Genomic DNA, 14041 nt, shown 5'->3' with positions numbered 1-14041 from the left:
GAAAAAAATTAGTTGGTCCCAATGTCTTGGGAAACTGAGGCAAGGGGATCGCAAGTTCACACCAACCTCAGCAATTTAGCGAGGCCCTAAACAACTTAGTGAGAATTTGTCTCAAAAGGGGGTGGGAATGTGTCTCAGTGGTTTAGCACTACTGAGTTCAATTCCTCGTAAAACTACTCCCCACACACACTACAAAAGTAGATTACCAAGTGATGGTTGCTGTAAGTGCTATTTTGTTTGTTTTTGGCATTGCTAGGAATTGAACCCAGGGCCTTTCATATGCTAGGAAAGAGCTCTACCACCGAGCCATGACCGTCTGATAATGCTTTTTAGTTTTCTCTTAAAATAAGTGTTTGTTTTGTTTCTCTTAAAAGAGTCTTTGTTTTATTCACCAGACATCATATATATATATATATCTTTCTTTTTGGGGGACAGGATCTTGCCATGTTGCTAAGGTTAGACTTGAACTCCTGGGCTCAAGTGATCTGCCACTTTAGCCTCTTGAGTAGTTGGGACTACTGGTGCATTCCACCACCTCTGGTTAAACATACATGTTTCTAAATTGTTTGACTTGTTGATTTTCTTGTAATTTTTTGTAACTATTTGTTTAAATTTTTTTTTTTTTTTTTTTTTGGTACTAGGGATTGAACCCAGGGATGCTTTACCACTGAGTTACATCCCCATTCTTTTTTATTTTTTATTTTGGGACAAAGTCTTGCTAAATTGCTGAGACTGATCTTGAACTTGCAATCTTCCTGCCTCAGCCTCCCAAGTCACTGGTGTTGTAGGTGTGCCCCACTGTGTGTGATGTTTAAAAATTTTTTTTTCTTTAAATTTTTAGTTGTAGATAGACACAAGGCCTTTATTTCATTAATTTATTTATTTTTGTGTTGTGCTAAGGATCAAACCCAGTGCCTCACATGTGCTAGGAAGGTGCTCTACCACTGAACTATAGCCTCAGCCCTTAAAAATTTTGAAGACTAGCAAAAGTTTTGAAGAAGTCAGTATACCAATTCCACTTTCATTTTTACAGAATAACTGGTTTATTTTGAATTGCTAAATTTATAATTTGTGTGCTTGTAAATTATATTTTTGTTTTGGGAAATTTAAAGCATTAGGTACCATAGGGATAGCAAGATGCTTTGTACTACTGCTATTACTATTATGGCTTGATATTTAAATTATTACCTCTAGAAAGTTACTTAGAAAGACGATTATGTATGAACATTGCGTATGAACATCCATCCATCCTTGTGGGTAACTCTAGTACTGTTGATGGTGGTAATTTGGAAATGAATAGCACTTTGTATTATTTATTTTTATGGTGGTGGGGGATATGAGTAACATTTTAAACATTCAGATAGTTGCTTATTTTGGGCTTATATATTAAATGACAACAAAGGAGACTACTTTCCAGGACCAGTAAGATTCTAAAAGACCAAATGTAAAATTCCTAAAATATAATTCAGTTGAATTTATTTTACAGCTCTTCATTTTCATAATATTTTTTAAAGATATTTATTTTTTAGTTATAGGTGGATACAATGTCTTTATTTTATTTTTATGTGGTGCTGAGGATACAACCCGGTACCTCACACATGCTAGGTGAGCATTTTACCTCTGAGCCACAACTCCAGCCCCCTCATTTTCATAATATTAAATGAACCAGTTAATCATTGAAGTACTTGGTCTTTTAGAAGCTACTAGGCTATTACCAGAAGAATAACTGTCAAGATTTTTAGCCTCAAAGTATTTGGTCTAAATCAGCTTGCATGAATGTTGCATAATGGTAGTAGATATTAGTGGTGTAGAATAATGGTAACCCACATTTAAAATTGCTGGTTTATCTAATACAGAAATTTCATGGACTTGCCAACATAAAGGATTATTTTTATTATATTGTTATTTTATTCTCTCTCCTTTCTGCATTTCTTCTCTTTCTCCTTTCAGGATCAGACTGACAGCTGCAGAAGAAAATAAGTAAAGTTGCTCTTTCTTGGAGAGCTTTCCTTCTGCTATTAGCTGTATAAAACAACTGAGTAGGAGCATAATTATATTCAGTAATTCCTGCATTCTTACTCAGTTTCATTCTCAAGCTGGCATTATAGGTAAAATTCTTATATGTACCAGTCTGGTTCTTTTTAGTTCCTTCCACCGCTGCTAATGCCAGTGATAACCAGGTGAGGAGGACTGACTATTGCTTTGTTCATCCCAGAGTAATGTTTCTCATGTTGCATATATATACTTTGGAGGTGGGATGGGTAATACCCAGTTCACTTTGTCTATTAATATTAATATGTGTTTTATTTTTGTCTTCCACAAGAATATGGGTTCAGTTTTCTTCAAAACTCTTATCATAAGATGGTTTATTTCTCTTCAAAAAAATGTATGTAAATAGTACACATATGAGGTTTCCTTTTGTTGATATGCTCAAATGGTGTCATTGTTACAGGCATTAGTCAACAATCCCAAAATCAAAGTAGTAGATGGGAAGTATGCCTTCAAGCCCAAGTACAACTTGAAAGATAAGAAGGCCCTACTTAGGCTCTTAGATCAGCATGACCAGCGAGGATTAGGAGGAATTCTTTTAGAAGACATTGAAGAAGGACTGCCCAATTCCCAGAAAGCTGTCAAGGTAACCTCTATTTTCTTTCTGTGTCTTAATAGAAAAATATTTTAAAATATTTTTTAAAAATATATTCTTGGTTTTAACTTTAAAATATTTAAGTCATTTTTAAAGCCTCTATCATTCACGCACGTGTGTGTGTGTGTGTGTGTGTGTGTGTTTATAGCCACTCAGAGACTTGAAATATGTGTTGTGCCATAGAGCAGGAAAGAGGGTAGCCATCTTTGTGTAACTTAGCTCTCTTTTGTTGCTATAGTAGTATGATTATTTGATTCTTCAGAATATTTCTGAAAATTTTTCCTCAACGATATTAGTGTTCTTTGTCAAGTTGTGTTTGTAATCAAGAGCTCCTTCAACAATTCTAGTAGACATTGCATGAAAGCACAAAAGCATTAGTTGAATAGGCTGCTGTTTCAGTATGCTGAAGTTGCTGTCAATAAAAGTTATACTGATGTATATTACATATGAGCAGCATATGACAAATCCATTCTTTTCTTTTAGCCTTAACTCTTCTTCTTGGAGCATTTTTATTCATGAGTATTTTAAGGCAGCAAGAGATTTGGGCAGAATTTTTACCTCTGATCAAATTTATTATATAGAGTTTCCTACTTTCACTTTCCATGTGGTTGCCCCATTCTCTGTTTTCTGGTTCTTCTCTCTAGACACACTGAGGATTTTATTGAGTTTTAACTGCAGATTGGCTCGCTCTTCCTCCATTTTCTGCCTGCTTTTGGTTGACCTCAGTTCCTTTGGTAGTTTGATTTTTAAAATATTTTAAGGGTTTTATAGTGATTTCTGTTGGAGGATTGGTCCTTTAGGAGCTACTTGGCCTCTGCCAGTAGAAGAACCCTCCTAAGATTTTTAACTTAAAATATCTTAACTTAATCTATACAAATGTGAAAAGTGACATGTCACAAAAGTTGATAAATTATGAACTTTAAGAGCATGTTGAAAAGTAAAGCTACTGAATCTAAACTTTTAAGACTGCATGTTTCCTGCTCCACTTTTTCTCTTATTTTGATAGTGGCCAGTATTACTATACATTAGACTTTTTATTACTTCTAATGTGGCAGTGCTATAATCTGGTAATTCCTTAATTTTGTGATGTAAAGTCACTTTGATACTCTATTTTCCCTGGTTCTGTTCCCTTAGGATTACAGCTGAAAGGGTCATAAAAAGTACATAGTCTGTTCTTATTTTAAAGCAGGATTGTTTGAAACCCAGAATTTCAATTCTGTTTTTAAAAATATAAAGCTATGGGGATTGGGGATATATAACTCAGTTGGTAGAGTGCCTGCCTTGCATACACAAGGCCCTGAGTTCTATCCCCAGCACCCCCTCAAATATATGTATGTATGTGTACACACACACACACACACACACACACATACACACACATAAATATAAAGGTGTGTTCTATCAAGGAGTTTTTTGGCATACCTAAGCTAAATCCCTTTTGCATTGTTTCTCTTCAGTTCCTTTTAGAGATGGAAGATAATTACTCTCATTGTTGATCATACAGTGCTTTGAAGAAATGTATGATATAGTGCTAGCAAAGAGCACAAAGGTTTGTGGAAAAGCAATAAAACAAAAGAAGGAAGAAAACTAGTGACTATTCAGATTACTCATCCCTCAGTATTTGTTATTTGGGGGTTTTCTAACTGCCAGCATAGTCCTATTCAGCTAATCTGTATTTGTGATGTGATACATTAATTTTAAAGATGATGTATTGAATGATCTGTACTGTTCTTTTTTAAAATTAAAAGTAAGTTTAATTGTGGTAGAAAACTTATAAAATTTAGCATCTTAACCATTTTTAAGTGTACAGTAGTGTTGAGTATATTTGCATTGTAATGCAAAAGATCTCTATAATTTTTACATTTTACAAAACTGAACCCTGTACCTCTTACACAACTACTTTTCCGTCTTCTCAGTCTCCAGCAAGTCACCATTCTATTTTTGACTACTCATATAAGTGAAATCATCCAGTCTTTTTGTGACTAGAGTATTTGATTTGATGTGATACCCTCAAAGTTCATCTATGTTGTAGTAGCATATGTCAGGATTTCCTTCCTTTGTAAAGCCAATTAATATTCCATTGTATGTATATACCACATTTTTGTTTATCTGTTCATCCATTGATGCACATTTGAATTAATTCCACCTTAACCATTACAAATGGTGCTGCTATTAACGTGTGCAAATGTTTCTTTTGAAACTACTTCAATTTTTAAAATATATATATTCCTAGAGATAGAATTGCTGGATCATATGGTTAGTTCTATTTTTAATTTTTTGAGAAATTGCCATACTGTTTTCCTTAGTGGTTGTACCATTTTGTAGTCCTCCAACAGTGTACAAGGGTTCCAGTTTTTCCACATCTTTGTTAACACTGTTATTTTCTTTTTATTTCTGATAATCATCCTGATGAGTGTGAGGTGATAGGTCATTATAGATTTTTATTTTTATTTTTTATTTTTTTATACCAGGGATTGGTATCAGAGACACTTAACCACTGAGCCACATCCCCAACCCCTTTTTATTTTTTATTTAGAGATAGGCTCTCTCCTGAGTTGCTTAGGGCCCCACTGAGTATCTGAGGCTGCCTTTGAACTCCTGATCCTTCTGCCTCAGCCTCCCAACCTGCTGGGATTGCAGGCATACACCACCATGCATGGAGGTCATTGTGGTTTTGATTTGCATTCTCTAATGACTAGTGAGTTTGAGCATCTTCATGTACTTACTGATGGTTTCATCTTTGGAGAAATATCTGTTCAAATCCTTTGTTTTTGAATTGGGTTGTTTTATTGTTGATTAGTTGAGGGAGTTCTTTGTATATTCTAGATATTAATCTCTTCATAGACACATGATTTGCAAATATTTTCTCTTATTGTGTAGGTTGCCTTTTCTGTTGATTGTATTCTTTGGTGCATTTTTTTTTTTTTAAATTTGATGTAGTCCCATTTATATATTTTTTTACTTTGTTGCACATGCCTTTGGTGTCTTGTCCAAATCAATAGCAAATCTAATGCCATGAAACTTTCCCCTATCTTATTCTATGAGTTTTATAATTTGGGTCTTAAGTTTAGGTCTTTAATCCATTGAGAGTTTATTTTTTGTTTAGGGAGGTAAGATAAGGGTTCAACTTTATTCTTTTACATATTTCAGTTTCCCTAGCACCATTTGTTGAAGCCGCTCTCCTCTCCCCATTGAGTGGTATTGGCACTCTTGTTGAAGATCATTTAACCATGTATACAAAGGTTTATTTCTAGGCTCTTTATTCTGTTTCATTAGTGTATATATGTCTGTTTTTATGCCAGCGCTACAATGTTTATTTGTTGTAGGTTTGTGAGTTTTTAAAAATTTTATTTATAGTTAAACATAATAACTTTATTTTTATGTGGTGCCTCACATGTGATAGGCAGGTGCGCTACCACTGAGCTACAACCCCAGCCTTTGTGATATCTTTTGAAATCAGGAAAAGTGAGATCTTTAGTTTGGTTCTTTTTCAAGGTTGGTTTGGCTATTTGGGGTTCCTTGATATTCCATATAAATTTTTGGGTGGATTTTTCTATGTCTGCAAAAAGTGTTAGTGGGATTTTGATGGGGAATACATTGGGTCTGTAGATCACTTTGGGTAGTATTGACATCCCAACAATATTAAGTTTACCAGTCCATGAACATGGAAGTCTGTTGATTTAATTGTATCTTCCTCAGTTTCTTTTAGCAGTATCTTCAGTACAGTCATAACCATTTACCACTTGGGTCCCATGGACTTAATTTTATAATTTTTAAATATTTTAAGTCATTTTATGAATATTTTAAAAAAGTACAGTTTCATAATACATTTTAATAAGAATTTAGCATGTTGGTATAGCATGTCCTTAGCATATGTGAAGTCCTGAGTTCAATCCCAGCACTACCAAAGAGAGAGAGAGAGAGAGAGAGAGAGAGAGAGAGAGAGAGAGAGACTGACTCTAACATAACAAACATCTGTTAAATTTTGGCAAATGCACATCAAAAAAGAAGAAAGAATATTATAATACATCCTTTTATCAGAGTGAGACGATAAAGATTCTTATCACAAAATATATTGTATGCTGAAGTTTATTCTGTTGAATAACTGGATGAGAATACTTTGTTTTTTCCTTAGAAGTATCTCATTTACTCAGTAATTTTTGTTTTGTTTTGTTTTGTTTTTTGGTACCAGGGATTGAACCTAGATGTGCTTAATCACTGAGCCACATCCCCAGCCTTTTAAAAAATTTTTATTCTGAGACAGGGTCTTGCTAAGTTGCTTAGGGCCTCACTAAGTTGCTGAGGCTGTTTTTGAACTTGTTATCCTTCAGCCTTATCCTCCTGAGCCACTGGTAGTCATGCACTACCATGTCTGGCCATTCATTGATTCTGAAGATTGAGATGATTTATGTGTTGTGTTGTCATCTAAAGACTTTATTTTGGGGGGAAGATGTAGCAGCCTCTTCTCCGAACCACCCCTTTGCCTGCGGACTTCTCTGGGGCCAGCAGCCGCCCGACTAAGGGCCCGGGGCCACGGGCTCAGCAGACGACCATGGGCTCCGTGTCCAACCAGCAGTTTGCAGGTGGCTGTACCAAGGCGGTGGAGAAGGCGCCCGAGGAGGCGCCGGTGGACGCGGCCCGGGCAGCAGACAACCGCAGTTGCTGCGCGATGCCGGCATCAGTAAGTGGTTCAACGTGCGCATGGGGTTTGGCTTCCCGTCCATGACCGCCCGCGCTGGGGTCGCGCTCGACCCCCCAGTGGACGTCTTTGTGCACCAGAGTAAGCTGCATATGGAGGGCTTCCGCAGCCTGAAGGAGGGCGAGGCAGTGGAGTTTACCTTTAAGAAGTCTGCCAAGGGCCTGGAATCCATCCGTGTTACTGGCCCTGGTGGTGTGTTCTGTATTGGGAGTGAGAGGCGGCCAAAGGGGAAGAACATGCAAAAACGCAGATCCAAAGGAGACAGGAGCTACAACTGTGGTGGGCTAGATCATCATGCCAAGGAATGCAAGCCACCCCAGCCCAAGAAGTGCCACTTCTGCCAAAGCATCAATCATATGGTAGCCTCTTGTCCACTGAAGGCCCAGCAGGCGCCCAGCTCCCAGGGCAAGCCAGCCTATTTCCAGGAGGAAGAAGAAGAGATCCACAGCCCTGCCCTGCTCCCTGCAGAGGCCCAGAATTGAGCCATAGCGGGTGGGGGCTATTCTTTTGCTATCAGGAGTTCAAGGAGCAGGCATCAGTCGGCAGAGTGGAGAAAGTGGGGATAAGGGTGGGTTGGGGGTAGCTGGCAGTGCCAAGTTTCTCAGGTGGGGGTTCCTCTCATCATCCCATCTTCCCTTTCAGTGGGAGGAAGGGGCGAGGCAAAGGAACTCCAACCATGCTCTATCAAAATGCAAGTAAGGGCTTTGGGGCAAAGCCACCTTAAAACCTGTGTGCTTTATCTGAGTCTTCACCCAAAACCTCTAGCTTTTGAAAGTGGCCTAGATAGGGAGGTTGTTTTCCTTTCAAAGAAGAAAATGTAATAATATTTCCCTTGCCAGGGCATGAAACAGTTAACACAGAAGATCAGATGAATGGACCCAACCCACAAACTACCACATTCTGTGGGAGAATCTCAGGAGCAAAGCAGGGTTTTTACATCTTGTTTCCTTCCTCATAATCCAATCTTGGGATATAGTGCTGGAAACTGTCCCAAGTCATGGGTTGTGAGGATAGGCAAAAGGGGTGGTTGGGGAAACGGCTGCAGACCCACTGCTCCTAGCTCACTCCCACTCTTTCTGGGCCAATGTGATTTTATTTATTTGCTCCCTTGGATAACTGCACCTTGGGTCCCACTTTCTCCAGGATGCCAACTGCACTATCTGTGTGCGAATGATGTATCTTGTGCATTTTAACTTTTTTTTCCCCCTTAATATAAATATTCTGGTTTTGTATTTTTGTATATTTTAATCTAAGGCCCTCATTCCTACACTGTGTTCTCAGGTACATGAGCAATCTCAGGGATAAGGTAGCAGCAGCTCCAGGTCTGCACAGCAGGAATAATTTTTGTTGTTATTTTTATCACCATGGAGAGCAACCATTTGGAGTGCACAGCCTATTGAACTACCTCATTTCTGCCAATTAGAGCTCGCTTTTCTGGTATACTGTCCTCTTGAAACCCCCTCCATCTTAAATGTTTCATAGGAGACTAGGTTTTAATTGAGTTGCCCCATGACTTGATCTCCTTGTACTGGAAAACTGGAAATTAGTCTAAACAAAAAAAAGTGGTGCAGAGAAGTTTGAGAGGTGGGGGCCAGGTAGCAGGCCCAGAGAGGAAGCCAAAGTTAAGTGATGGTTATCTAATGGTAGGGCATGGAACTTGCTTTATAGACCCATCCTTCACCAGATTAGCCTAGGCCTACCATGTATAACAGGGTGTATATGTGTTTTTGTTTTAAATTTTTTTAAAAAAGGAGAGTAAGGATGAGTTCAAAGACCAGTACCCTTATCCCACCCTGTGCTGTACTAGGAAGGCTATATGAACAAAGGGCTAAAATCCTTAACCTTCCAAAACTCTTGGCTTCCAGGGAGACCCATAGCAAGGAATCTTTGTGGCGTCCAGAGCCAGTGTCCTGCCCTGCTGCAATAATTATGAGTAGTGTCATGAAAGAAAGGGGGTTTCATTTACATGCTGTGAGATCACCGTAAACCTACCTCACTGTGTTGAAATGGGATAAATGCAATAGAATGCATTGGGTGGTGTGTGTCTGATCCTGGTTTCTTGTCTCCCCCAGATGCTGCCCCCCTCTAGTTATTATATTTGTCTGGGCTTTGTAGGACTTTACTGAGTCTCTGAGTTGGTGATTGCTAGGTGGCCTAGTTTGTGTAAATATAATGTGTTGGTCTTTCTCCATGTTCTTTTGGGGTTTTATTGTTTACAAACTTCTTTTTGTATTGAGAAAAATAGCCAAAGCATCTTTGACAGAAGGTTCTGCACCAGGCAAAAGGATCTGAAACATAAGTTTGGGGGGCCCTCTTCTTGAAATGGGGGTCTTAAACCATCTTTTATGTTCCTCTTTCCTTGTTTGCTATTTTGGGCCAGATCTTCTGTCCTAAAAGCCTGACTCTTATCCTGCCTTCTTCCTCAAAAGAAAACCTACATACACATTTAATCCTTTGAGAGTCTCTACAACTCTTAAATGACTTATGCAGAATTCCTAAAGAAGCTGGGATTCCCTGCCCCTTGTTCCTAACCTCCTGAGTCAAGACCAGCTCTTGATGCAATTCATGCCAAATACCACACTACTGTTTGTGTGGATCAAACCTACTTAATCTGTAATTCTAAAGTAGAGAGAAGCAATTGGGGGCTTTCCATGTACAAAGTGGGGTCAGGAGACCAGGAAAGAAAATATGAATGTATGTTCAAGTCACTCAGGAACTTTTATTCAGGTGCAAGAAACTTATGTCAAAGTGACCACAAGATTGTTTAATAGGAGACGGACAAATGTAACTCCATGTTTACTGCTAGAAACCAAAGCTTTGTGTGAAATCTTGAATTTTATGGGGAGGGAGGGAGGGTGGGAAAGTATGTACCTATCTGTTCTTTCCCTGATCTCTTCCCCTCATTCCTGAAATACAGGAGACTAAGCCCCCTTGGGCTTTGGTGACCCCCACCATTGGGGTGTTTTATATTATGATTTGATTTTGCTGTACCCAGATACTTTCTTCCTTTCCTATTTTCTAATCATTTTATAACACACATGCTGACTCTTCCCTTCCTTCTCCTCTCCCTGGGAAAATCAATGAATAAAGACTTATTGGTACTCAATAAATAAATAAATAAATAAGTAAGTAAATAAAAATAAAGACTTTATTTCTGTGATGAATTTCATTAGATAGCAGTCTAGAATGCTGCTAACTGGCTTTTTTGAATTCATATTCTGATTCATCTAATAATAGTAAAATATCTTCTGTCAGTTTTCTTCTTTTTCCTCTGATAGGAGATACAGAGTTCTGAATTGTTAAATTTGGTCAATGAAAGCTAAAAGACAGCAGCGCCTCTTCCAGTATTTCAATCTTTTGGAGATTTCTTCTTTCTTTTTTACTTTTTTTTTCCATTTTTTGAGACTCAGTCTTCCTATATCACCTAGGTTGGCCTTGAATTAGCCTCCCAGGTAGCTGGAATACAGGTGTGCGCCACCACACCTGGCTTATAATAAGCTTCTTAAAATAATTGTAGTACGTGGGCAATGCCATTAGAAGAATGATTATTCTGCTTTGCCTCATACTTCTAGATGAGTTAATCACCCTTCCATTTTCATATTTTAAAATGCTTTTTAAAAACATAAGTAGAAATAATTGATTGGTAATAATGAGTAAGCAGCAAAATATTTCAAGGTAGAGGAAAAGTAAGAACACAAAGACCCCATAGTGTATCTTGTATTAATAAAAGGGTCCAGTGGGTCCAAATGATAATTAATTAAGTTTAATTCCATTAACATTTTTTTTCTTTTTGTTCTTTGGACTCAAAAAACAAAAGGTTTTAAAATATCAATCCTTAAAAATAAAACTGTTCAAGAAAGAGACTCAAAGATGGTTTGAAACTGGGTCCAGAATTCTTTTTTGTACACATTTTTTTGTGTGTGTGTGCAAGGTAATGTAGAATTTACTGAAAAATCTTTCTTTATCTTTAAGGCTTTAGGGGACCAGATACTGTTTGTAAATCGTCCTGATAAGAAGAAAATACTTTTTTTCAACGATAAGAGCTGTCAATTTTCTGTAGATGAAGGTGAGCCTTTTCTTTTTACTTTCTTTAGTTTGTAAGTACATGGCAATTTTAGTGTGATAAAATTTATAATATTCATAATACAGTTATAATTTAAATGTTACTGCTTTCTTAGCATTATCTTAGAATACAGCTAAAGGACATTATGTTTAATATGTTGTTTCTTAGAATGCAATTCAAAATGTTATTTAAAAGATTTTAGGTTAATTGTACTTGCAATCACAATATAACAGTTCATGATTTCTTGTTTATTGCTCAACTGTACCAAATAGGTATTTATTTTTCTATATCTGTAGTTTTACAAATGTCACTTCATGTTTCAATAAGAAAGCTTGATGCAGGATGCATGAAAGAACAAACTTACGTTGGTGACTGGTATTTTCTTATGAATTTTCAGTTATCACATTGGATAAGGAAGAAGATAATTTTTTTCTTTTCTTTCTGGAAGTTGTAGAGTCGGGTACTAAGCTATGTTGTTTTGGATTTTTGTTTCAAATATTTGGAGGCAATATTGGTTATGTAAAATATAACTGAAGATGTTTAGTGAAAAGAAATTTTCTTCACAGATTCAAGCAGAAATTCCCATTTAAACAAGTATGGGGGTAATATACTGTAATTTGTATTGCTCTTGAATTGTTGTAAAATGACAAGAAATGAATCTGAATGTAATTTTAAAATTTAAAAGTAATATGAACCTTCAGTAAAGTATTCTAACAATATAGAAATAACAGAGAGAGGGCTGGAGTTGTGAGGTAGAGCACTTGCCTAGGACAGATGAGACCCTAGGTTTGATCCTCAGCACCACATAAAAACAAATAAACAACAACACATAATTAAAGGTTAAATTCTTTTTTTATATATTTATTTTTTAATTGTAGTTGGACACAATACCTTCATTTTATTTATTTATTTTTATGTGGTGCTGAGGATTGAACCCAAGGCTGCACATATGTGAGGCGAATGCTCTACCACTGAGCCACAACCTCAGCCCCAAGGTTAAATTCTTAAAAAAAAAAAAAAAAAAGAAAGAAAGAAATAACATAGAGAAGAATAGTAATATTAGACTACAAATAATGAGACTATTGCTGTGGCTTGCGTATTGTAATATTATTGCTGCTTTATGACAAAATTGAGATTCTACTGAATGAGCAATTTTGTATAACAAATATTGTCTATTATTTATTTACTTGTTTATTTTTGCAGTTTTGGGGATTGAACTCAGGTGTGCTTTGGCACTGAACTCCATTCCCAGCCCTTTTTAATTTTGAAATAAGGTCTGACTGAGTTACTTAGGATCTCACTGTTGCCCAGGTTAGCCTCAAATTTGCCTCAGCCTCCTGAGTGGCTGGTATTAGAGTTATATGCCACCATGCTGGGTTTCTTGTCTCTTTAGTAGTTAATAAATGTTTTGATTATAATTTTGTAATTTCTGCAATAATAAGTTTTTCTCTTTCTTTGCTGATGATTGAATCTAGGGTGTCATGCATGTGATGGAAGTGCTCAGTAACCAAGTTTATACCCTCAGCCTTGGTTTTTCTTTTATCTTATTTGGCTAGAGATATTCAGGGTGTGGTGCTTAGTAGGTAAGGCTTTACTTAGATGACTATGATTTATTTTAGGAAATAAAATGTGTGTTTTTGTGAAAATCCTGATTGAGTAATTCATAAAGTTAGTTCTCAATAAATGTTAGTTAAATAGAAATTTGCAGAACACTCTGCTGCAGAATAGCAGTTTGTTGCCGTTTCTTTGTTTCTTTTATTAGTTGTTGGTGGACTTTTATTTATTTTTATGTGGTGCTGAGAATTGAACCCAGTGCCTCACACATGCTAGGCAAGCATTCTACCACTGAGCCACAACCCCAGCCCCAATTTGTTGCCGTTTCTAATAATAAGGTAAACTTTTTCTATAAACAAGTAGTGAACTATTTCTTGTAGCAGGAGATGCTTAATAAGCCAAGTTTTGTGTACTACTTAGCAATTTTGTATTGCTTTTAATCTTCTTTCCTTGAAATTTTGCCTTATTGTTAACTTTTATAATTGTTAGATACATTTCTTGTCTTAAAAACATTTAAGATTCTTCTAAAAGTTAAAAAACATCCTTCCAAGAAAGAACTCATATTCTTAGGCATAGTTACATTTTGAAAAAAATGTGCCATACTTAAAAAATAACTTATCACAGGTTCAAATAGTAAGATCTTACACTAGAAAGCAGATGTGCTTGTCTTTAGTTCCAGTCCCTTTTGTGTCAACTACTTAAATATTTTTATTTTGCATTCTTTTGGTGACTTTCTCCATAATGCTAAATAATTCGCAGATGCTGTTGTTTCTTGATTTTTAAAACCTCAGACATTTTGTAATGACATTCTTATCATCACTCTGGTCCAATGTCTCTTTCTTCTCCCTCTGTAAATATACCTCTAGTTTTATTGTCTCCATCATTTACTTTGGTACCTTCAGTAGCCAAGATACTTAAACATTCTCAGTGGAAATTTTTAGTATTAAGTCTGCTCAGCAGATGGCAGCATAGGATAGTTTATCTTTTCTATAGGTGGATGTTTGAGTTAAGGCGAATGGTCAATTGGAAAGAGACTGTATAGCTCTTGAAGAGAGTAGACTGAAACTCTAGAAATTCTTGG

The 14041-nt window shown here is 36.7% G+C and overlaps 1 protein-coding gene and 1 pseudogene across 3 annotated transcripts in view; both read left to right on the top strand.

Moving 5' to 3' along the window:
• The window catches only part of GTF2E2 (general transcription factor IIE subunit 2), a 152893-nt gene that overhangs the window by 116602 nt on the left and 22250 nt on the right, over positions 1-14041 (top strand). For both annotated transcript variants that reach the window (XM_081269451.1, XM_081269450.1), the window contains 2 exons: positions 2453-2635; positions 11316-11409. In XM_081269451.1, coding sequence (XP_081125577.1) covers positions 2453-2635; positions 11316-11409 — 277 coding nt within the window. The remainder of the gene's footprint in view (positions 1-2452; positions 2636-11315; positions 11410-14041) is intronic.
• On the top strand, positions 7096-7890 carry LOC308635166 (protein lin-28 homolog A-like; annotated as a pseudogene). The gene has a single exon. The product of its transcript is annotated as a protein lin-28 homolog A-like (transcript).

Source organism: Spermophilus citellus, assembly GCF_964194105.1.
Source record: "Spermophilus citellus genome assembly, chromosome: 16".
Classification (NCBI taxonomy): Eukaryota; Metazoa; Chordata; class Mammalia; order Rodentia; family Sciuridae; genus Spermophilus; species Spermophilus citellus.
This window is presented reverse-complemented; position numbering and strand designations above follow the sequence as displayed.